General features: G+C 39.8%; 2 protein-coding genes across 6 annotated transcripts in view; both read left to right on the top strand.

The window, feature by feature from the left end:
* The first annotated feature begins 1,065 nt into the window (after positions 1-1,065).
* On the top strand, positions 1,066-5,444 carry NEUROD1 (neuronal differentiation 1). The gene is made up of 2 exons (XM_012651151.1): positions 1,066-1,511; positions 3,058-5,444. Exon 2 carries the CDS (start codon positions 3,069-3,071, stop codon positions 4,137-4,139), a length of 1,071 nt encoding a protein of 356 aa, XP_012506605.1. The 5' UTR covers positions 1,066-1,511; positions 3,058-3,068; the 3' UTR covers positions 4,140-5,444.
* Positions 5,445-19,380: 13,936 nt separating this feature from the next.
* The window catches only part of CERKL (ceramide kinase-like), a 106,248-nt gene continuing 99,665 nt past the window's right edge, over positions 19,381-25,963 (top strand). For all 5 annotated transcript variants that reach the window (XM_012651150.1, XM_012651148.1, XM_012651149.1 and 2 more), the window contains exon 1: positions 19,381-19,715. In XM_012651150.1, coding sequence (XP_012506604.1) covers positions 19,478-19,715 — 238 coding nt within the window. In that variant the 5' untranslated portion in view covers positions 19,381-19,477. The remainder of the gene's footprint in view (positions 19,716-25,963) is intronic.

Genomic DNA, 25,963 nt, shown 5'->3' with positions numbered 1-25,963 from the left:
GAGGCCGAGTCAAATCAGAGGCTTCGAGCTCTGTGGAGGAGCCGCAGCCATCAATCCTTCCCTGAGTGGTGCTAGTGGCACTTCTAGAAAGAGAGCGAAAAGACCCGTTCGGCACAGGCCCATTGCATCTTCTCTTTGAGAAGGCTTGTCTGAATCCAGTATCTGTTATACAGGCCCGAGACTGGGGGACCAAGGGTCCAGAACAGGTTGTGGCAGGGTGTCCACCACCACGTTCGTGGTCGGTGTCTGGGCTAGAGAGCTGAGGTTGTGGGAGCACGCTGTCCAGGCAACCAGAAACGTCCCCTGGGCTGGCTGGGTGAAGGCACCCTTTGTAGCAACCCAATGGCCTTGGTTAACTGGCAGAATCCAAGCGTCAGAGAAGTCCCCAGATCCCGCGCAAGAGAGCACAAAGGGCAATGGAGCCAAGGCCTGAAGAAAAGAACTAGCTAGCTTTGAGGTCAAGATCCTGGGAGTGGAGGTGGAGACTGACATTGTGAGGGGTCTCCAGGGACAGAGATAGCTGCGATCAGGAAATGCGGGGTTGCATATATGGTGGGGTAGAATGGCAGGTACAAAATTTCTATACTGGAGGAACCGGGAGCGGGTGATCCAGATAGAGAGGCTAGGGAACTAGTCTCAAATCTGCGTTTACAGATGAAGCCATTTTCTATGGCGTATATGTTTGCTTAGAGGAACTGATGGAGATTAAAAGAAGCCACCATTTGGCGCCAATGAGCAAAGCGTCTGCCAAGGGGAAGAAGCCAAGAGATGGGCCTCTCAGAGAGGGCAGAGAGTCATGCTGTCCTGGAGGCCGGTGCCAAGGCGAGGAAGCGAAAGGAGCGAGGACTCTTCACTGCGTGCCTCAGTCTCCCCGCTTCTTTCACCTCTGCCCCACTTCCCGTGTGAATGCAGGCCACTCGCTCTGACCTAGACCTAGGCATCATTAGCTTTTCGCTCCCTTCTCTCAAATCTCCTCCCCTCATCCCCTCTCCCTTCTGCCGCCTGAAAGGGTTAATCTCTCCTGCGGGTAAAAACAGGTCCGCAGAGTCTCTAACTGGCGACAGATGGGCCACTTTCTTCTGGCCACAAAGGGGCCGGAATGGAGCGCTCTGCGGCATACAAATGGGCAGGTCACGTGGCTCCCGGCTCTTGGCTGGACCGGGAAGACCATATGGCGCATGCCGGGGAGGAAGGAGAAGGGGCGGGGGTAGGGGTAGGGGGTGAGAGGAGCGGTTGCCGGAGGAGGGCGGGAGAAGAGCAAGGCTGGGGGGAAGCAGGGAGGAGGGGAGAGCGGGGAGCGTACAGCCTGGACGCGTGCGCAGGCGCCCGGCGCACAGACCTGCCAGCCGCTCAGCTCGCGGCCCCGCCCGCGCTCAGCATCACTAACTCGGCTATATAACCTGAGCGCCCGCGCGGCCGGGACACGAGGAATTCGCCCACGCGGAAGGCACGGCGTCCGGAGGCCCCAGGGTTATGAGACCATCACTGCTCAGGACTTGCTAACAACAAAGGTAATTACAATCCTTTTATTTTTTGCTCTAGGTTAAAAGCAGTAATTGAAGACCCCATGCACCTACATATTCTGTATGTGCGCGTTTGTGAGCGTGTGTATGTGTGTTGAGACCCACATCCCTCCCGGTAGTGGCCCACAAGTACTCACACATAATGAGTCGTGTCATTCAAGTACCCCCTGCAGGCTTTCTAATTTGATTTTTAAAAATTTTGGTTTTCCTTTTTTTGCTAGTCTAGGAGCTTCCTGGATTTTTTAAAAATACACAGTAACTTTGATTATTTGCTAGTGGTGATTTTAAAGTTCTAAAAGCAACTAACCACTATACTGTTTCACTTTTTCCAGTAAGAAAAAAAAAAAAGCCCAAGCTGTATTGTGTGTGCATGTATTTTATGCATATTAGGAGTATCAAGTTATATTTTCAGTGAATGAAAGGGCGGTGGATACCTTGAGTATACATACCCTGGAAAATAAATCAGGTTCAGAGATAGTTGATGGGGGAAAAGTGCAGAAAAGGAGAGCGACCCCACTCCTCCTCGCACTCCTGCTACCTGTTACCGCTCCAGAAGCGGCCGAGTCCTCAACAGCCACTGCTGCAGAAATTCTGTTGTTTTACTAAAGGCTTTTTATTTTCCTTATTAGAAGCGGCAACTTCGCCATTGCCAATCGCTGACCATTATAATTACTCAATCTTTTAAAGGGAGGTTTGAGGCGAACTTTGAAAAGCCCCAATAAAGAGCGGGCAACCCTTTCAATGGGCTGTTTATTAGAGAGGAGCCTTCCGCACCTGATCCCCGGCGCGTGGAGGAGCCCTGCGCCGCGCCCCCGGCCCTCGCGCTGCAGCCAGCGCTTTTGTACGAGGTGGAAACTCGCGGCGGGACGGGAGGCCAGAAGAGAAGGGCAAAGGAGGGATGGAAAACCCCTGCCCAGTTTTGTTTCCAAATGTTATGTTAATGGTGAAATAATTTGGCTGAAACTACTTTTCCTCTTTTCTGCATTTGCTCTTCAATCTCTCGTCGGTATAATCTTCTTAAAAATCACTGCCAGTATTAGTAAATTACGTAATAGCTCTTCAATTTAAATCGCTAAGTACCCAGAAGCCAGGACAGAAATGGGAACAGAATGTACGTACGATGTTTCAACTCAGCATTTTTGTGAAGTTGTGAGTGACTTGGAACACATTTGGGTAAACATGAAGTCGCTGAAAGGTACACTCATTTCCACACACTTTACCCTGCTAGACAATCACCACGAACACATTTATAAGTTCATCACCAGGAAACACACACGCGTGAGCGGTGTACACGTGTACACACTCACGGCCCTCGCCCACCCCGTCCTCTCCCCTACGTACCAGCGGGGCACACGCACGCCATTATAAAACACTGCGTTTTAACTTTTTCTCAGAGGCATTCATTTTATAATGAACTGGCACTTCTCATGCATTTGTATAGGTTAGGATGTGGGAGCTGAAGGCGTATCTGGCTTTTGAATACAGAGGATTTTTTCCTTTTCTTTCTGTTTGCCTCTCTCCCCTGTTGATGTAGGAAACCGAAACATGACCAAATCGTACAGCGAGAGCGGGCTGATGGGCGAGCCTCAGCCCCAAGGTCCTCCAAGCTGGACAGACGAGTGTCTCAGTTCTCAGGACGAGGAGCATGAGGCAGACAAGAAGGAGGACGACCTCGAAGCCATGAACGCAGAGGAGGACTTACTGAGGAATGGGGGAGAGGAGGAGGACGAAGATGAGGACCTGGAGGAGGAAGAAGAAGAGGAAGAGGAGGACGATGATCAAAAGCCCAAGAGACGCGGCCCCAAAAAGAAGAAGATGACCAAGGCGCGCCTGGAGCGTTTTAAACTGAGGCGCATGAAGGCTAACGCCCGGGAGCGGAACCGCATGCACGGGCTCAACGCGGCCCTGGATAACCTGCGCAAGGTGGTGCCCTGCTACTCGAAAACGCAGAAGCTGTCCAAAATCGAGACGCTGCGCTTGGCCAAGAACTACATCTGGGCTCTGTCCGAGATCCTGCGCTCAGGCAAAAGCCCCGACCTAGTCTCCTTCGTTCAGACGCTTTGCAAGGGCTTATCCCAACCCACCACCAACCTGGTTGCGGGCTGCTTGCAGCTCAATCCTCGGACTTTCCTGCCTGAACAGAACCAGGACATGCCCCCGCACCTGCCCACGGCCAGCGCTTCCTTCCCTGTGCATCCCTACTCCTACCAGTCGCCTGGGCTGCCCAGCCCGCCCTACGGTACCATGGACAGCTCCCACGTCTTCCACGTCAAGCCGCCGCCGCACGCCTACAGCGCGGCGCTGGAGCCCTTCTTTGAAAGCCCCCTGACTGACTGCACGAGTCCTTCCTTTGACGGACCCCTCAGCCCGCCGCTCAGCATCAATGGCAACTTCTCTTTCAAACACGAACCGTCCGCCGAGTTTGAGAAAAATTATGCCTTTACCATGCACTATCCTGCAGCGACCCTGGCAGGGGCCCAAAGCCACGGATCAATCTTCTCGGGCGCCGCTGCCCCTCGCTGCGAGATCCCCATAGACAATATTATGTCTTTCGATAGCCATTCACATCATGAGCGAGTCATGAGTGCCCAGCTCAATGCCATCTTTCACGATTAGAGGCATGTCAGTTTCACCATTCCCGGGAAACGAACCCACTGTGCTTACAGTGACTGTGGTGTTTACAAAAGGCAGCCCTTTGGGTACTACTGCTGCAAAGTGCAAATACTCCAAGCTTCAAGTGATATATGTATTTATTGTTGTTACTGCCTTTGGAAGAAACGGGATGAAAGTTCCTGTTCACCTTATGTATTATTTTCTATAGCTCTTCTATTTAAACAAGAAAATACAGTAAAGTTAAAAAAAAGCACCACGAATTTGGTGTAGCTGTATTCAGATCGTATTAATTATCTGATCGGGATAACAAAATCACAAGCAATAATTAGGATCTATGCAATTTTTAAACTAGTAATGGGCCAATTAAAATATATATAAATATATATTTTTCAACCAGCATTTTACTACTTGTTACCTTTCCCATGCTGAATTATTTTGTTGTGATTTTGTACAGAATTTTTAATGACTTTTTATAATGTGGATTTCCTATTTTAAAACCATGCAGCTTCATCAATTTTTATACATATCAGAAAAGTAGAATTATATCTAATTTATACAAAATAATTTAACTAATTTAAACCAGCAGAAAAGTGCTTAGAAAGTTATTGTGTTGCCTTAGCACTTCTTTCCTCTTTAATTGTAAAAAAAAAAAAAAACAGAAAAGAAAATTGCACAATTTGAGCAATTCATTTCACTTTAAAATCTTTCCCTCTCTCTAAAATAAAAACCAGATCCATAACACTCAAGAAAATTAAAAAAATCAAGAGATGCATTCCCTATCAAAACATATCAATTCATTACTTGCACAAGCTTGTATATACATATTATAAATAAATGCCAACATACCCTTCTTTAAATCAAAAGCTGCTTGACTATCACATACAATTTGCACTGTTTATTTTTAGTCTTTTACTCCTTTGTATTCCATGATTTTACAGAGAATCTGAAGCTATTGATGTTTCCAGAAAATATGAATGCATGATTTTTATACATAGTCACATAAACGGTGGTTTGTCATATATTCATGTAATAAATCTGAGCCTAAATCTAATCAGGTTGTTAATGTTGGGATTTATATCTATTGTAGTCAATTAGTACAGTAGCTTAAATAAATTCAAACCATTTAATTCATAATTAGAACAATAGCTATTGCATGTAAAATGCAGTCCAGAATAAGTGCTGTTTGAGATGTGATCCTGGTACCACTGGAATCAATCTGTACTGTAATCTTGTTTGTAATCCTGTATATTGTGGTGTAATGCACAATTTAGAAAACATTCATCCAGTTGCAATAAAATAGTATTGAAAATCAGAGCAATTGTTGCATCTTTTTCTTAAAGTGATTTTTAAAGTATAAATTATTCCTGGGGAAAATATTTTCTTTATTTGCTGAGTTTAAAAAATATACTAAACATTATTTGTAGAATAAAAGAAAAGAAAAGTTTACTTTGGCATATGCTCTAATCTGTTTATCTTGCTTGGAGAGTCACCAGCTCTTTGCAGATAATGGGAAAACCTAACAGATATTTCATTGTTTGGAATATGGGGATAGGGGCTGGGACAAACAGTTGTATTTTTATCTTTCTTTGTTTTAAGTGGCTTTGCCTTTAGGTTTTTTTGTTCACTTTCTTTTAAGTGATTGTGTTAAATGTTTTCTTCTATTTTTAAAAAACATGAATTTAGTTAATTATTAACAAGCAAGTACTCTAGCTTAGTTTGTCTACACACTTAAAACATAAAAACTTTACCATTTTCTTGGTGCTCCATTACCTGTACATTTTCTTGAACAGAACAGGTTTCTCTTGTAAACCAGTATTGTCCCCAAGAGAAAGTCATAGTACTTTTAAAAGTACCAGAGGGAAATGAGTTAATTAATTTAAAGAATCCAAGCAAAGTGGCATTTTATAATCGTTCTATAAATATCTTGTGATGATTTCAATAAATTTCCTATCAGAAAAGGTAAAGAATTATTTGTACTTCAGAACGTACTATTTGTAATATAATATATTTTAGGAAGGTGTAATTGTTTCCCTCTCCCCTTTGGGGTACTATTCTGTTGTTTCACAAACGCAAATCACTGGAAAAATTTAGAGATGATTCTGTCTATTGTTAAGTCCATTTTAAAAAAAAGAGTTTGGTGTTTCTCTTCCTCTGGATGTATTGACTGACAGTCATGATTCCTAGGGAATATCATTTTGGCACTTGTGTCCTGGCTCTACTGTGGTCCTCTGATTACTGTCATTAGTAACTCCATTGTTTCTACTCTGATTCGGATGCCACATTGGATGACTACCCCCCTTCCCAAGCTTGTTCCTTTAATCTCCTTCTCATTGGTGATTTAGGGGTTCCAGAAAGCTGACCTCATTTAGCAAGCTGCTCCAGAAAAATGTGAGTAATGCAATGGACGGGAACAATTAGCCATACTAATAACATTGCCAATGGGGCTGCGTCGAGCTGTGACAGTAGCAGTAAGGAATATTTCAACATTATAAAAAGTTTGAGTGTAATTTAAAATACATCATCTTAACATGTTTTCTATCAGGCCTCATCACATGACAGAAATACTTTTAAGTTAGTCCCAACTTTATCCAAAATGCAACAATCTCATTCCAAGTGAATCAGAGTTGTTATTTTGGAATCAAGCTGTTGCTTCCTATATCCCGGATTGTTCTCACTGTTCTTATTTTAAGAGACATAATAATGATAAGATATTTGAATACTACCAGCTTTCCAGCATAGGAGACCATGAAATGAACATTCAGATCTATCTGATCAGATCTATTAAGCTCAATTTCACTGGTAATTAAAATTAGACATCTTCATACAAACTAAAAACTGTTGCTGTAGTAAACAGAAGAAATAAGAGAAGGACATTTCAAGAATTCCAGCTTTTAAAACAGCAAGCAGGGAAATCTAGACTGGATTCTTTTGTAAGGTAGAAATGAAGACTAAAAGTTAGGTTCGATTTCTTTTTTTCCATTTTGCCTATACAACTTCATTCTAAAACATAGGGATTCTTTCAGTCAGTCAAAGAGTAACTCACATGCCACCATCTTTTATTCAAAGGCAGGCACAGATGTTCCTTCTGCAGGGGAGGTTTTAATTTATGAAAATGATATTGTTTATGCATGAATGAACTGCATGCACTCTGCATAACACATAGCACTTCCATCTGATCAGAGAAATACCACAGAACCAGTGCCAATGTCAGAAACATATTCTACAAATTTACTCACTTAAATGTTTAATGAATATTTGGAAGGCATTTTCAAACTGCAAGAAACCTTTTAAATTATCTTTTCCTTTTCTTTTATGAATTGCTACCCATATTTAAAAGAGATTCTTATAGTTTTTATAGTTGGCCACTGCTTACATACATCCGGTAAGAAAAGAATATGTTTTACTAAGTGAAAACCAATGAAAAAGAAGATATGCTGGCAACTTTGGCTGCAATGGGGAAAATATTTCTTTTAGTTTTGTTGTATAATGCTCGTCAGGAGAAATATTTAGGGTTCTATGTGTTCCTTCATCTTGAGCAATTACTATTCCTATCAATAAGATGCTTAGGTCTACTTATTTAATGTGAAAATTCCCTGAAGGGTGATTTCCAAGAAAAGCTGATATTTAAAATCAGACGATTTCATAGTCGGAGATGAAATTTGGCTAAATATCTTAACTGATGCTTAATTCCTATTGAACAGGAACACTCTGCATAAGTTAGATTTTTATATATATCACCACCGCAGTTATACAGTATGATCTATGTATCTACTTTTAATTCTTAAAAACACAATTATATACAAATAAATATGGAGGATTATAATATCTTAAGAATGTTCTAATTTTTAATGTATAATATGTTAAAGTAAAATAACATTTGAAATAAATTTTAAGTATTCCAATATATTAATCTTAAAATCTCCATATTCTTTCACATTTGAAAGTCTATATGTTCTTATGAAATTAATGTATTTTCTGAAAGAAGCTAGCAATTACTAAAATGATGTATGGATCATTAGTTAACAGTTTGAAGCTGTTTTGGTTCTATAATTATACAAGAAATTTAAAGTGAAATGTCTATTAAACAATTAATAAAACTAGGTTTCAAAACATAGGCTGATCTTGTCCTAATGGGAAATGTAAAACAGCAAAGCTGTTTCTTAAACTACACTGAAACCTCCTCATTTTTCTTTTTCTCTCCATCCACCACTGCTTATTTCCTGAAAACCATCTAAATAAAATCTTTAATTCCAGGGTCTGATAAAGAATAAAAGAGCCAATGCAACATCTTGTGGAACACCAGGACTGAGAACTCTTGTTGTTACCATTGCAAAGAGGCGTTCTGGCGTCAGATGCACAGTGATTTGTACGGTGGCATAATCATTGGCTCCTGGCCAGGCATTATGTTTCAGAGGACACTATTGTCAGGAACCATTCAACTAGAAATCTGCACTGTATGCACTCAAAAGTTGAGATCATCTGCCTTCCTATGTCAGGAAGAATTCTGTGCTGGCAATTGACTCATGGACACTCTTTACACACACTATCACTTGGTTCAGTGGCTCTGATGGAATTAACTGTACAGCCAAACTAGTGGCATTGACAAGACAAGGCCACAGTCTCTGGAGACTTCTGGTTTAATTGCTAATTTTAAAATGCCTTAAAATACAGAGTACTATGTTAATGCTGGACTAAATCTTCAGATACATTAAATGTGGATTTGGCCATCTAAACTTCATTATGATATTTGCCTAGCTAATTTAGAGGCAGATAGTGACAACAACCGTCTTTACAGATACCCAGGTATGGAGCAATCCAAAGAGATGGATCTGATTGTAAAAAGACATTGAGAGATAAAAGAATAAGTTTAATTTAGCATATATGAGGTAACTTGGTAACTTACTTTGCTGCTAACAAGATTAAAAGCTAACCCTGCTTGAGACTTTCATGTCTAAGGACAGCCAGCCAGAAACATAGTCTAATACAGTTACTAGGCCAGTGCTAAGTGCTATTCATACACTTACATATTGCATCATCAAAGCAGCCCTGTGCCTTATTTTACAGATGGGGAATCTGCAGGAAGCTGAGCTGGGATACCTAGATATTTGCATTCCTGACTTACTTCATTCAGGTTCTTGTTCCAATGTCACTTCCTCAAAGAAGCCTTTCCTGATCCCCATCTAAAATAGTAACTGCCTTCAACCCCACCAAAATTGCTATTATATTACCTCTCCCTTTTTTTAGAGCACTTATCAAATGTTATCTTGCACATGTATTTATTTAGTTTATTTTTTTATCTATCTAAGTATCCATTCTACTTAGTAGAATGTGGGCTTTCCAAGAAAAAGAACCTAATTTATTTTGTTTGTTGCTATTTCTCTTGTGCTTGGAAGACCTAGAAGATCCTCAATAAATATTAACTTTCCAAGGGAATCAAACCACACTAATATAATGATAATGCCTGTTGCCTTAACCATTATGCTATAAATCAAATCAGAGAATGGAGCGGACCACAAATTATTCTTAGTCCAGTGAATGTTGTAAACATTAATTCTATAAAAAGAGAACAATCGAAACTAATTTCTTATGCTATTGTATGGCACCAAACTTCCCCCTCCAATTTTGAAGAACAGCAATTATGACTTATCAGTTGTATTTTCTTTTTACTGGTATCATCTGGTTAAATATAATACGGATTTGGAATAAAAGGAAAACTAAAATATTATAGGCTCTTTCCAGACCATGCACTTTTTTTTACATTCATTAAAAACTCTCTTGTGTGCTTGCTTTTTCCTTTCTGTTCATCATTGTTTCAGCAATTGTTCTTGTTCTATTTTTAGTGTTATGTAAAATTACCCATGCTCATAATTTCTATTTTAAAATGGTCAGTGTATAAACTTAGCATATCAATCCTATTTCTTTAATGTTCTCTCTCAATGATGTCAGTTAGGAGATCACCACCACTACAATGACGTCAATGAAGGGGTATTACAATGCTTAAGAGAACTGTTAATTCCTTACCACGGATGTCACTAACAATTGTAGTACTTGTCTATTCATAGCAGAGAATCATAAGTTTATAATCTGTGGTAGGTTGCAAGTACATGACTAAGTAATGCCCACATCAAAGAATAAAAAGGATAATAGAGTGTTCTGGAAAGAAGATTTTGGATAACATCATTTGTCATTGTTAACAGATAACTGAATAATCTTTATTGCAGCCAATGACTAAATACACAATAAACAATAGTAACAAATGCATATACATTATAGCTAAATCTAAATGGTGAGATTTATTATAATCTTCCTTTACTAAAAGAATTTCTTAGTTAATAAAGGCAAAGCTACCTGCTTACATATTTTAAAATATCAACATGAGATTTTTGGATAAAGAAACTATTTTAATGTTTCCTTGAGTCTGATTGGCATATTAAAAATGTTAAGCAAAGAGATCTTTTACTTCCCAAAGTTGTATTTTTGCCTAATTAACAGTGCATTTATCTTACTTAAAGTGTATTGTCAAGGAAAATAACTTTTATGTATATATAAATATATATATGAAATATATGCTGTACTTGGTTGAGTAGTATCCCCTTCCCCGAGCCCTCCCCTCATTTCTGTGCATCTAGAACCTCAGAATGTGACCTCATTTGGAATAGCTGTAATAGATGTAATTAAGTTGTGAGATGTAAATTAAGATGGGTTCCTGCTGGATTAGGTGGGCCCTAAATCCAATCACTGATGTCCTTATAAGGAGAGGACAGAACATGGAGATGCAGAGCACACAGGGAGAATGGCATGTGAAGACAAAGGCAGGGATTGGAGTGACGCATCTACAAGCCAAGGGACCCCAAGGATTTCAGGCAACCACTAGAAGTTAGGAGAGAGATAGGAATTCTCAAATTCTCCTTCTGAGTCACTAAGAAGGAACAAACTTGCTGATGACACCTTGATTTCAGACTTCTGGTCCCCAGAACTACGACACAATGTATTTCTGTTGTTTTAACCTACACAATTTGTGGTGATTTGTTATGGCAGCCCTAGGAAACTAATACATGTACTAAAGTCTATAATTAATTGATGTTAAATGTATATAAATATAGGACTTTTTGTTTAAATTCTTCTGAAAAATGTCACCATGAACTTTTAATGACATATAAGTATTGGTATATTTAGTTATTATCAGGTTTGATACTTGAATGAGCTGACAAATAATAGCTATATAATAAGCATTTGAATTATATAAAAGTTGTATTTTTTATTCATGTTAATAAACTTAAACTGACATCTAAATTTAGTGAAGTGTGAATGTATCCAACCAATAAACTAAGCGTAATTTTTTAAAACGTCTTCTTATCCTTGAATTCATAAAAAGTATCAAATATTGTCTATTACTTATTCTTCATATGAAAAAGGTCACATTTATTTGATTCACGGGGCAGAATGTATACTAATAAATAGAGACTCTGAAAAAAACAAATGTAGCATTTCCCTGCTTTCACAAACACTCATTTAACACATAATTTTACATGTAAAATTACATAATTTTTTTAAAAATTATTATGGTATAAATGAATTCAAGTGATATGACTTCTAAAAGTTCTACTTCTATTTTTGGGTTATATAGGGTCTTGAGCCAGTATTCCTCTTTTGAGCTTAAAATTCAGAGGCTAAGACTCTAACCTTAGTTAGCTAACAGGTTCCCAGAATAGGAGGAGCACACTCAGAGACACATCATGGATACCATAATGGGATGAGACTTGAGGACCATTGAAAAGAAGTGAGGCTATTTTGCCTATGGGAGGGAAGTTAACCCCTGATAACCACACCCCACGGGTGTACTGTGTTAGCCTATCTACAAAGATGGCTGTCAACAATTCTTTCTGCTCTCATATACGTGTCCCCTTTTAATGTGACTCCTTAACCTCTCCTCAAGGAGTGGGCTTTACTTCCCTTTCCCCTTGTGACTTGCTTTGATTGATAGCAAGAAGCAAAAGTGATACTATGCCTGTTCTAGGGCTAGGCCTTAAAAGGCCTGGCAGCTTCTGCTTTTGCTTTCTTAAAATTCAGTGTCATTTTTAAAATGCTCAGGCTAAATTATAACCACAATGAGATACCACCTTACTCCTGTCAGATGGCCATTATTAAAAAGGCAAAATACAATAGATGCCGGTATGGATGCAGAGAGAAAGGAAGGCTTATACACTGTTGGTGAGACTGCAAATTAGTGCAACCTCTGTGGAAAACAGTATGGAGATTTCTCAAAGAAATAAATGTAGACCTAACAATCAATCCCACTTCTGGGCATCTACCCAAAGGAAAAGAAGTCATTTTATCAAAAAAACATCTGTACTCATGTTTATTGCAACGCAATTCACAATTACAAAGATATGGAATCACCTAAGTGCCCATAAATTCAAGAGTTGATAAAGAAAATGTGGTGTGTATATATATACTGTGGAGTACTACTCAGCCATAAAATGGAATGAAATGATGTATTTTGCAGCAACTTGGATCGAACTGGAGACCATTATCCTAAGTGAAGTATCTCAGGAATGGCAAAACAAATACCACATGTACTCACTAATAATTGGGAGCTAAACGATGGACACACATGAGCACAAAGAGATGTAAAGGACATTGGAAACCAAGAAGGGTGAAGGGTAAAAACTTACTTATTGAATACAATGAACACTATTCTGGTGATGGGCACACCAAAGCCCCTACCTAATCATTATACAAGGTATCCATGTGACAAAAACATTTGTACCCTCTTAATATTTTGAAATAAACAAAACAAAGCTCAGACTAGACTACTGCATGATGAAGAACCACATAAAGAGAGATAGGCGCATTCCACCTATGGCAGCTGAGATGCCAGAAATGCGAATGAAGCCATCTTGGATGTTTCAGCCCCAGCTGAACATCCAGGTGAATGCTGGTGCATCCAGTTGATGCTCCATGGATCTGAACTACCCAGGTGAGTTCTGCACCTTACAGGATCATAAAAAATAATAGCTTATCATTGCTTTAAGTCATTAAGTGTGGGGGTTGTTTGTTATCCAGTTAATTGATAAATTATATAGCCTGGAAAAAAAAAAAAAAGAAGATGGGGCACAGTTAGCTGCCTTGCCAATAGTCATCTCAACTTCTTCCATGCTGGTAGGTCTCACTTTCCATCTGGAAGCTGAGAACACCTTTCCCAGGCTCTCTGGAAGATAGAACACAGACAGGCATATTGCCCAATTCTAATCAATGGGATCTGGGGGGAAATCTGCTGGGTGAGATTTTAGAAAACATTTACTTTCCTAGTTAAAAAAAAAAAAGCAAAGAAAAAAGGAAACACCACAGCAAAAACTGCCCGTTACTCTTACATTCTAGCTTTTGGACATTTTTGGTGAGAGGATATGACACTTAGCACCCCTGCGAGCCACCATTGGAGTCCTTGTCGCTACCTGCATATAATGAAGTAGAAAATTGCAAAGCCCTTGATTTCTTAATGACATCACGTGAGATGTGCCAATCCAGAAACAGCCTGACTCTGGACCTCTTTTGATGTAAGAAATAAAATCTTATTTTGAAACCAATGTTAATTGTATAGGTTGTTGACAAAGGCACTGAAGTGCCTTAAAGTGGTAACAGATAATGAAGCAAAAGTCAAAGACAGAGAGTCCAGGACCAAATTCTGTGATGCTATGGTTAAGAAGCCTGAAAACAGTGAGCTATTTTTAATAGTGAGAAGAGATGTTGCCTCTTCAGTATAATGCCTTTTTCATAGCTAGAATAGAAACTATTTTCTACATATAATATAGAAAATGAGGATAGATTTCTGATTTAAACTGCCTATTTCGTTTGTGTGCCTGGTTATACCTAATTTAAGATTCTACAATACAGCACTGCTTAGCAGTTACAATGAGAATCTTTCAAGCTCTCTTATTTGGTGGAGATACATTTCAAATTTTGGGCTTCAAGGTTTGTGAATATCAGAACCTACCTAAAAAGGGGCTTCAAAAAACTCGAGGAAAGGTAAAGAGAGGGCTACTCTTCTTCCCTGTGTTACGTCTTTCCACTGCTGATTGAGGTGCTGGGAGATCACATCGGGTGAGATGTGTCCTAGAATACAACTGAGTAATTCATTTTAAACCACATTTCAATCTGAGCACAAAAAACAGGCACATGCATATAAAATCTGATATTCTGACTTGGTGGGATTCTAGGATTTGTTCTATTTTTCTGTAATTGTTACAGGAACATATGGCCCTCTACCTTTTAGGCAGCAGGAGCCAGAGTAGCAGGAACATTCTGACAAAATCTCCACTCAGCATGAGAGGGAAGTTTGACAATGTGCCCATTTAGCATCAGAAATGAATGAGAGGTGGACACACTAAAACTCACTTTACTCAAAATATATGTTGACATGGAAAAATAAATATGGCTTGTCATCATCAATCTTTTATTTTCACCTGTGAGACATAATGTTAAATAATAGCAGAAATTAATATAGGAATTCAATTTTTAAAAGTAAATTTACTCATTCATGCATTTGGCACATTTATTGAGCATCTATTATGTTGCAAGCAGGCAGAAGAGATAGAGCTATAAATAAACAGCCCAGGTCACTGTTCTCATTAAGGTACTAACCCGAAGGGAGAGAGTATACAGACAGAAATAAGCAAACAAATAATTCAACTACATACTTTTGCACAGCGTAAAGTACAATGAAGAAAATAACACTGAGGAGTCAACTTTTGATTGGCTGGACAGGAAAGACCTTCTGAGAAGGTGGCAGGAAGCTGATCCAGGCACCATACAAAGCTCTGCTGTGGCGAACAGTGTTCCAGGCAGAGTAAGCAGCAAAAGCAGAGACCCTGCAAGAGAAAGAACATGGCTTATCTCATTTGTTCAGAAAGAAGGCCAGAGTGGTGGGAAATAAGTATAGGAAGAATGGAAGAAAAATTAAAAAAAAGAAAAATAGGGTTTGAGCAGGTGGGCAGAATTGGATCATGTGAGGTCTCATAGGTCATGGTGGGATCTTCAGTGAGCAGTCCTTTAAAAATATATTTAAAAAAGAACTATGTTGATGGTAATTTTATCACATAAACACTCAATCATTTGTCTCATATACTCCAAACTTTGAAGCTAGCAGAGATTTGGGGCGATCAAATGAAGTGACAGAGGATTATCCACTGGCCAAAATTCAGATCCATAACAGTTGGTCCTAGCTGGAACTAGACATCCTTGTCCCTTGTCCCCATTGCAGTGGATCTGAATGTCTCTGTTGGCTGTGGATTCATTTGCCTCCATCTGTGGTATGGAGAAGGTGGCCCAGACTTCAGGAGGCTGTCCTGTCAACCTACATCCCTGGGATTTGCCCTGCTTCTCTTGGAAGCTTGGATATTTGTTTTCAGGGCATATTTAATGGCCTCCTAAAAACAATGTTAATAATAGCAGAGTGTTTTTCATGGTCTTCTGCTCAAACATGGATTTCTAAGAACCAGGGATGGAGACTGTGTTTCTAGACCTAGCCAAATCCTTTCCAAACATAAATCAACTACGTGACCGTTAAGCTAGTACTCTTACTGTTTAATGCTCTGGAAACAAACACCCAAACTTTAGCCAAAGTAGGAAAAGCAATGTTTAGGAAGCTTTCTGAAAGTTTTTTGAAAGCAATTTTCATGTATTAGTGTATTATATATGGAAATCACTAATGAGACAATTGATATTCAAGAGCTAAGGGGGGAAAATGGAAGTAGTTTGGCAACACTGTTACTGATAAATGTTTAAGGAGTTCATTCATCCTTTGACATATTTATTGAACATTTACTGTATACTAGGAACTATGCCAAACAGTGGGAATTCAATGGTGAACAAAATAAATTCTCTGCTTTCAAGAGCTTATATTCTAACAATAACATCACCAACACTACTTAACACTTGCTGTTTCTTATATTCTAGACCGTTACTAAGTGCACTAACTTATTCGATGTGGAAGTTAGACAATAAGAAAGAAGTAAATATATAATAAAAAGTAATAATAAGTGCTGTAAAGAAAAATAAAGCAATGGTTGAGAGGTTAATGGCTGTCTGAAGAGGTCCAGAGACTGTGATTCCCAGTACCTGTGAATATGTAACCTTACGCAGCAAAAGGGCCTTACAAATGTATTTAATAATGAAATTAAGGATTATCTGGGCAGGTGCAACATAATCACAAGGATCCTTAGAAGAGGGAGGAACAAAAGTCAAAGTCAGAGACAGAGAGAAGGTGTAAGGATGGAGGCAAAGAGGAGAGAAGATGTTACATTGCTGGCTTTGAAGATGGAATGAGGGGCCACAAGCCAAGAAATGCAGATGACCTCTAGAAGCTGGAAAAGGCAAGGAAATGAATTCTTATTTAGAGCCTATAAAAGGAATGCAGGCCTGCTGACCCCGTGATTTTAGTTCAGTGAAACTGTGTTTGGATTTCTGAACTCCAGGAATGTATTGTACAATAATACATTTGTTTTATTTTAAGCCACTAAGTTTGTGGTAACTGGTTACAGCAGTGGTAGGAAAGTAACACACAGAGTGACAGAATGCTGACTCACGGAAGGTACTCAGGAATGGCCTTGTTGAGGAGGTGGCCTTTAAGCAGAAAAGTGAACAAAGCGAAGGAATTAGCTGTCTGATTGGCTGGGGCAAAAAGCACTATTGTCGGAGGGAACAGCAAGGACAAATGCTCTGAGAAGGGACTCTTCTCAGCGTGCTTGGGGACTAGCGAAAAGGCTTGTGTGAATGAGCCAGCAGAAAAGTGCTAGTAGGGGATCTTGGAGAGGGAGCCAGGGGCCAGATTATGTAAGGCCTCCAGCTTTGCTGAGCATTTTGATTTTATTTCCGGAGTGATGGGAAGTCATTGGAAGGTTGTGAGCAGGAAGTAGTATGCTCTTGTTACTTCTTAAAGGAGCAATATAACCACAAGGTGGAAAATGGGCTCTAGGCTGTAGGTACCAGCGCAGGGGAAAGGGAGAGCAAAGAGGTGGAAATTGTCCAGCTGAGAGGTGCAGATCAGGATGAGAGCAAGCTGGAAGGAGTGTATTTTGTAGATGGAATGGACAGGATTTGCTGGAGGCTTGGATGTGAGGTATAAGACAAAGAAGGAGACAAGGATGATATCAGGGATTTCGATGACACTATGTGCTGATTTGGAACATTCTGGGAAAAACAGATTTACGATGGGAACTCGGGAGTTTGGTTTTAGATATGTTTCAGATGCTTATTGGACAACCTAGCAGACATGTCAGGTAGGCAGTGGGATGTAATCTGAAGTTCAGGAGAGTGATTGGGGCTGGTGACATCATTTGCAGAGCCCTGGACAGTATGTAAAGCATGAGACAGTATGTCCAGAGTGTGTGGATAAGGCTTGAGGACAGAGCCCTGGGGTATGACAACCTTTAGAACCCTGGAAGAGGACAGCTCATCAAAGGGAAAGAATGAAACATAACCTTTATTACTTCCCTTCAACACAATACAAAGCCAGTGTTTTTGACTGCCTGGCTTTGACTGAAGCTTGAAAAATGGCAACTTTCCCCTTTGCAAAGGTCCTAAGAAGTAGCCAATGCCTTGGCCTGTTTGCCCTTGTTCTCAGTGAGCTTTTAAAATGCCAGTGAGCTCTAATTGTGTGGATTGCCTGACAGCTGTGAATACAAGATGCTGAATCCACAACTGCAACTCATTCTTCCAAGGGCACCATCCCTCTCCCACTAATGACTGCTGAGCAGAGCCACCTGAAGCTTGCCTGGGGTTTAGCAGCAGCTGCACCTCTGCTGTAAGAAACAGCTTGCTGCAGTCAGATGGAACGGAAGTTCTTCCTTGTTTTTCTGGGAAGCTTGGGTATTTGTTGTCACAGCGTTAAACAGTAATTGTCCTAACTTAACTGGCACACAATTACTTTACGTTTGAAAGGGATTTGGCTAGGCCTGTAATCTGAGCCAAGAACCTTGAAAAATTCCTACTGTACTTAGCTCTCCTGACTTCGCAGTGTGACAAGGGATGAGGACAGAATGAAAAGTGGCTGTCTGTCTGATGGAATTGTTTAGCACTGGCACACTGGAACTAGACGAACAACTCTATGAATTTAATTTCCTCCTTACATCCACCACTCCTTTTTCTCAATATAATGAGAAAGAGCTTATCAAAAGCCTTCTGCTCTACCTCCCATTCTTCCTGAGGACTCGCTGTCTCCCTGTTTCCCCATCACTAGTAGTCAGCTCCTTATGTGATTACCCTGCTTAGCGTAGCCTTGTTAAACAGCCTTGGCTAAACATTGGAATTACCTGGGGAACTTTTAAAAATCTGGAAGTCTGGGTCCCACCTGGAGATTCCAACTTCATTGTCTTCAAGTGTGGCAGGGACCTGTGGGTTTTAAAAAGCTCCCCAGGTAATTCTAATGTGCAGCCACTATTGAGAATCCCTGGCCTCCAGACTTTCTGTGCTTTCCAAATTAATGAGCAGCTAATTTTAGGAATCCCAGCTATCAAGAGAAAGTTAAGGGTGACCCCTCCCCTCTACCCTCCAGGGCTCTTCAGAGCAAGCCCTGCTACTTCCAATCTTTCTCAAGGGAGCGCAAAATCCAGGCAGACAAGATTGCAGAGGAGCTGACTTGGGGAAGGTAGGGCCCTAAATATTTACACCATGGAGGCACTTTTAATACTAAATTTGTCAGTTGCAAATTTGTCTGTGCAAACCAGGGGCTTACCTCTGGCTTCCCCTCAGGGGTTTTGGGAGATAAGCTCCCTCAACCCTACGGTGTACAGATGGGTGGCATGAACACATAGCACCACCTCCGCTCTCCAGGGGAGCCTGCTGAAAGGGAGGTGAAAAAACTGGCTTCGGTCCTTGAAACTCAAAGTGTGTTCCTCGGCCAGCGGCGTCCAACTGGCAGCTTTTTAGAAATGCAGTATTTGGGGGTCCCATTCCATACCTATTCAATAAGAATCTGCATTTTAACAAGATGCCCAAGAGATGTGTACGAAAGTCTCAGGAGCGCTGGTTTATACAACTCAGGGTATTGCGATGCGCTAAATCCCACTGAACAGCAGGGACTAGGCGGAGGGAGCCACTTATTCCCCGCTCTGGACGTGGGTCTTTGTGGTGAGTGGGGCGACGCGAGGCTGCAGGCCCAGGCGCCGGACCAGGTCTGGGGCGGCCCCACCTGCCCGCCCCGCCTCCCTCCTGGGTCTCTGCCCTGCGCGCCGTTGCTGTGGCAGCGCCGGACGCAGCTAGAGCGGTGCCTCCCCGGCCTCCGCTTCCTCCTCCTGCAAAGGCCTCCCGGGACCCCTGGCTCGGACCCAGCCTACGGCTCCCCCATGCCCCGGAGGCGGCGCAGGAGCCGGGTGAGTGCCCTGGAGGGCGGCCGGGAGGAAGAGGCGCCCCCGGAGGCGGCCGCTGTGCCCTCGGCGCTGTTAACCTCCTCGCAGCAGACCGAGGCGGCTGCGGAGCAGATTCTGCTCCGAGGCATCTTCGAGATTGGAAGGGGCAGCTGTGACGTGGTGCTGAGCGATCAGGCCCTGCGGTGGCGGCCCATTCAGCCCGAGCGCCCGACGGGTGAGTGCAGGGTCCGGGCGCCCTCGCAGCCCGCCGCGCTTCCTCCCTCCCCGCCGCTCCTCCCAGCTCGCCCCGCCGCTCCTCCGCCGCCCCGACAGGCTCTCGCGTCCCTGAGCCGCCGCCGCCGCAACTGGGACCTTCCCCTAGCAACCCCAGGGGGCCCCCTACCCGCTGCCTCCCGCCTGGCTTCCCGCCTCCGGGCGCACCCCCGACAGACGTCACAGTCTCTGCTCTGCGTCCTAACAGAAAACTTGAGCCCCAAAGGGGAGGTGATTTACAGAGACGGGAAGGTCACCTACTCTGCCCCTCCAAGTTGAAGTTTTAACCCACCAACTTTTGACGATACACCGAAAGTATAGCGTTTTACAGAGTATGCCTACACGTGGATTCCGAATCCAGCGTTCATTTTGCTGATCTCTGAAAATTTAACCCCAGAGGTTTGGGGTCTTTGTGATTTTTTCCAACCCTCACATTTCTTGCCATTGTCTAGAATCAAGGCTTCTTCAGGCTCAGTCTGGAAACTTTTGATTTTTAATATTGAATCACAGTTTTGCGATGGTTAGTTGCATCACGCGGTTTACCCGCATTTACCTCTTATTGACTTAAAATTTTAGTTACTCAGAACGTGTTATAGTGCTGTAGTTTACAATATAAATATTTCAAGTCTTGGTCTATTTCCATGTCTTATTCAAATAGTCTTATAAATAGACATAAATATCTTATAAAGATCTTCCAATAGCCTTATAAATCGACTTTTAAATAGTCTTATTTTCAAGTCTGAATATGAGAAATACTCCCTGTTGCTGAATTAGCTTCGATGTGAGTGTGAAAGACAGATGACATGGAGAAGATACTATGTCCAGGGTACTGAACTTGGGAGGAGGTGATATAGGCCGAAACCTTGGAATGTGGTACACAGCCTCTTTTAGCTACCTACAAATTTATGACATTAAAAAAAATTACCTTCCCTGTTGGAAGACAAGACACAGTGTGCTTTTTGTCTTACAGAATAGAAAAAGTCACTGTCTTCAAGTTTCTTGTTCGAAAGTCTAACAAACTGAAACCAACTGATCAGGGACCCAGCACTGGTTAGGATAGTGAATTCTGCTTGTGCTGCATAAGCCATGCTCACTCAACTAAGACTAAAACTATCTTTGACCTTAATTAAAATGTTATCAGGTGTTCTGAAACTGCAGGTGAAGTATTTTCTTGAACCTGTGAAATTAAAAGCTAGGATATAGATATAGAATTATTCTGTTAGTCTTTAAGACAGTTTGAGTTGTGGGATCTAGAAGTTTATAATTAGAGTTTAGATGAGCCCAAAGAGACAATTTAACCTACAATGAAGCTAAAATACTAAAATACTATAAAATTATTAATAAAATGAGACATTGTGCAATGAGGGGTCATACAAATCAATGTTGCAATGCTGGTACATGAAGAAGCAAACAATGACATGAAAAAGAAATGCTGTTTTGTATTGACAGTGGTGATTGAGGAAAATTAAGTTTAACCAGCACCCCTGGCAGTAAAATTTTAAAAGATATCTTGACAGTTTCATAACTCTAAAGGTTGCAAATGCCGCTTCTTTAATTTTGCCCTCAAACCCTTTGGTTTTCGTCTCCTTCATACAGGTGTACCACTTTTTCTTTGTAATTAACACCTGATATTTAAACCACTTCTGGCCTCTAAAATTGGGACACACCAGCAAGCACTTCTATTTATAGAAGTAACCAAGAGATATTTTATTTAGATAAAATAATAAGAGTGAGAAAAGAGAAGGAAGTATTAAGAGATGATATATTTAAATGTGAGAAATACTCCCTGTTGTTGAATTAACTTAGATGTGAGTGGTGAAAGGTGAATGAAATGGAGGAGAAACTGCATCAGAGTTGCCATACATGGGAGGATATGGTGTGGTACCATATCATGGAGGGCCGTGTCCATTGCTGGTTGGCAGGTGCCTGGCTGTCCCAGCGAAGGGTGGGGGAAGTCACTTGGCATTGTTAGATCATATATATGAGATGTTTGCCTCATAGTGCCTTACTTGTTTTCACTGATGAAATAAAATACCATGTGATCTTTCTCTAATTTTCCATCTTGAATAATGAGCAAAGACACTAATGTGTTTATGAGGGCTATCACTGCTAAAATTGGGACTAATCGATAGTCTTGTTGGCAGGGTAAATGAATATAACCACAGTGACTATAGTTGTCTTTATTGGGTTCAAGGGTGACTTGGAATAATGGTTGTTACCCTTCCCTGTAGAAGTAGGCTCATGGAAAAGAGCCTTTAAGTCAAGATGGGAGGCACAAAAGCACTAGCACTATTGTCTTTTATCTGAAATAGAAAAAACATTTTAAATTGAATATATGATATAGCATTATACATGTGCTTCTTTATTAACTCTACTAGATCCAGCCATTGGTCTAATAATTCTTTCAAATTTTTTTGAAACATTATAATTGTACATATTTTAGGGATACAAATCGATGTTTCAAAATTTATGTTGCGTAATGATCCAGTTAGGGTAGTGTATCCATCAGTTCATGCAGTTACCATTTCTTTGTGGTGAGAACATTCAAAATCTTCTCTTCTAGCTATTTTGAAATACGTAGTATTTTACTGTTAACCATAGTCACCTGCTGTGCTTTAATAAGCACCAGAATGTATTCCTCCTATCTAATTGAAATTTTGCACCCATTGACCAACCTCTGTTTGTCCCCCTATCCCTCCCCTTTCCAGTCTCATTAACCATTGTTCTGCTTTCTTCTTCTGTATCAACTTTTTAAAAAAAGATTCCACACGTGAGTGAGATCAGGAAATTTTGTCTTTCTGTGCCTGGCTTATTTCACTTAATATAATGTCTTCCAGGTTCATCCATGTTTTCACAAAAAATGGGATTTCATTCTTTTTTATGACTGTATAGTATTCCATTGTGTGTTATGTACATTTTCTTTATCCATTCATCTGTTGTTGGACACTTAGCTTGATTCCATATCTTGGCTATTGTGAATATGCTGTAATCAACATAGGAATGCAGATATGTCTTCAACATACATTTTTGGGGGATATATAATGTTTCTGTTTTTACTTTTCTGCGGAACCCTCCATACTGTTTTCCATAATGGCTGTACTAGTTTACAATACCAACAGTATGTAACTGTTTCCTTTTCTCCATATCCTCACCAACACTTGTCATCTTTTTGATAACAGCCATTGTAACTAGAGTAAGATAGTAGATCACTTGTGGTTTTGACTAGCATTTCCCTGATGACTAGTGATGTTAAGCATTTTTTATATACCTGTTGGTAATTTGTACGTCTTTTGAGATGTGTCTATTAAGGTCTTTTGCCCATTTTTAAAATCAGGTTTTTGTGGGGTTTTTTGCTGTTAAGTTTCTTATGTATTCTGGATATTAACCACTTGTCAGATATATAGTTTGCAAATGTTTTTTCCCATTGTACAGGTCTCTTTTAGTAATTTCCTTCACTATGCAAAAGCTTTTTAGTCTGATGTAATCTATTTATTTTTGCTTATGTTGCCTATGCTTTTGAGATCTTCTTTTAAAAATCCTGCCCAGTTCAATGCCATGAAGCATTTTCCCTATGTTTTCTTCCAGTAGTTTCATAGTTTCAAGTTTTACATTTAGTCTTTAATCTATTTTGAGTTGACTTTTGTATATGGTGAGAGGTAGGAATCTAGTCTCATTCTTCTGCATGTGGATATATAATTTTCCTAGCACCATTTTTTGAAGACATTGTCTTTTTCCCAATGTGTGTTCTTGGCACCTTTGTTGAAAATAGGTTAATCATAAATGCATGGATTTATTTCTGGGATCTCTATTCTATTGGTCTATGTGTCTGTTTTTATGCCAGTATCATGTTGTTTTGGTTACTATAGCTTTGCAGTGTATTTTGAAGTCAGGTAGTGTGATGCCTGCACTTTGGTTCTTTTCGATCAGGATAGCTTTGGCTATTCGGGGTGTTTTGTGGTTTTGCATGAATTTTAGGATTGTTCCTTCTATTGCTGTGAAGACTGTTTTTGGTATTTTGATAATGATTGCATTAAATCTATAGATCACTGTGGGTATGGACATTTTAACAATATTCAATGCATAGACATGGGATATTTTCCCATTTGTGTCCTCTATTTCTTTCAAAGTTTTACAGTTTTCAGTGTATGGCTCTTTCATGTCCTTGGTTAAATTTATTCCTAAGTATCTTATTTTGTACTGGCTATTGGTAATAGAATTGTTTACTTTCTTTTTCAGATAGTTCACTATTAGCAAACTATCTGAAAAGAACTATAGAAATGCTGTTGGTTTTTGTATGTCAACTTTTGTATCCTGAAACTTTACTGAATTTATTAGTTCTGACAATTTTTTTTTGTGAGGTCTCCAGGATTTTCTATATATAAGATCATGTCATCTAAACAGGAACAATTTGACTTCCTCCTTTACAATTTGGATGCCCTTTCTTTCTTTCTCTTACTTCATTGCACTTGTTAGAATTTTCAGTACTATGTTGAATAAAGGTGGTCAAAGTAGGCATTCTTGTCTTGTTCCTGATTTTAAAGGAAAAGCTGACAGTATGATGTTAGCTGTGGAGTTGTCATTTATGGCCTATATACTTTATACTAATTTGAGAATTTTTTTTTATTATCGTGAAGGGATGTTGAATTTTGTCAAATAATTTTTTGTCATCAATTGACATTATATAGTTCTTGTCTTTCTGTTAATGTGGCATATCACATTTATTGATTTGCATATTTAAACCATCTTTACATCTCTGGGATGAATCCTACTTGATCATAGTGAATGATTTTTTATGTGCTGTTGGATTTGGCTTGCTCATATCTTGTTGAGAATTTTTGCATCTGCGTTCATCAGGGATACTGTCCTGTAGTTTTGTTTGTTGTGTTCTTGTTTTGGAATTGGGTAATGCTGGCTTTGTGAAATGAGTTTGGAAGTGTTCTCTTCAATTTTCTGGAATACTTTGAAGAGAAGTATTAATTCTTCTTTAAATGTTTGGTAGAATTCAACAGTGAAGCCATCACATCCTGGGCTTTTCTTTGATGGAAGACTTTGCTTCAGTTTCCTCACTTGCTATTGGTCTGTTCAGATTTTCTATTTTTTAATAATTTAATATCGGTAGATTGTATGTGTCCAGGAATTTATCCATCATTTTATGTTATCAAATTTGTTGGCATACAGTTGTTCATAATAGTTTCGTATCCTCTATATTTCTGTGGTACCAGTTGTAATGTCATCTTTTTCATCATTGATTTTTGTCTTTTTTTAGTCTACCTAAAAGTTTGTCACTTTTGTTTCTTTCCAAAAAAAAAAAACAAACTTTTTTTATCTTTTGAGTTGCTTTTTTAGTCTCTGAGATTTATTATTTCTTTCCTTCTACCAATTTTGCATTTAGTTTGTTCTTGATTTTCTAGTTCCTTGAGGTATATCATTAGGTTATCAGAAATCTTCTTTTTTGATGTAGGCACTTATTGCTGTAAATTCCCTCTTAGAACTGCTTTTGCTGTGTCTCATAGGTTTTGGAGTGATGTATTTCTCTTCTCATTTGTCTCAAGGAAGTCTTAAATTTCCCTTTTAATTTCTTCATTGACCCATTGGTTGTTTAGGAGCATGTTGTTTAATTTTCTTCTATTTTTAAAGTTTCCAGAGTTTTTCTCGTTGTTAATTTCTAATTTTATACCATTGTGGTCAGAAAAGATACTTGATGTGATCTGTCTTAAATTTAAGAAGATAATGGGTGATCTATCCTTAAATGCTCCATGTGCAGTTGAGAAGAATGTGCATTCTACAGCTATTGGATGGAATTTTCTGTAAATGTTTGGTCCATTTGGTCTATGGTGAAGCTTATGTGAAATGTACGTTTGTTTATTTTTCTTTCTTTTTTTTTTGTCTAGGTGATTTGTCCATTGTTGAGAGCGAGGTGTTGAAGTTCCCTACTATTATTGTATTGCAGTCTATTCCTCCCTTTAGGTCTAGTAATATTTGGTTTATATATCTGGGTGCTCTGGTGATGGATGCATATGTTTATAATTGTTATGTGCCTTTGTTAAATTGATCCTTTTATCATTATCTTCTTTGTCTCTTTTTATAGTTTTTGACTTAGTCTATTTTATCTGATATAAACATGGCCACTCCAGCTTGCTTTTGGTTTCCATTTGCATGGAATATCTTTTTCCATTTTTTTCACTGTAGGTCTGTTTCTTTAATGGCAAT

The sequence above is a fragment of the Propithecus coquereli genome, unplaced genomic scaffold, assembly GCF_000956105.1.
Source record: "Propithecus coquereli isolate 6110/MARCELLA unplaced genomic scaffold, Pcoq_1.0 Scaffold35, whole genome shotgun sequence".
In the NCBI taxonomy this organism is placed as follows: domain Eukaryota; kingdom Metazoa; phylum Chordata; class Mammalia; order Primates; family Indriidae; genus Propithecus; species Propithecus coquereli.
This window is presented reverse-complemented; position numbering and strand designations above follow the sequence as displayed.

What these genes read in the sequence shown, in the direction of transcription:
- NEUROD1 (XM_012651151.1), top strand. Translation starts at nt 3,069, where the DNA reads ATGACCAAATCGTACAGCGAGAGCGGGCTGATGGGCGAGCCTCAGCCC.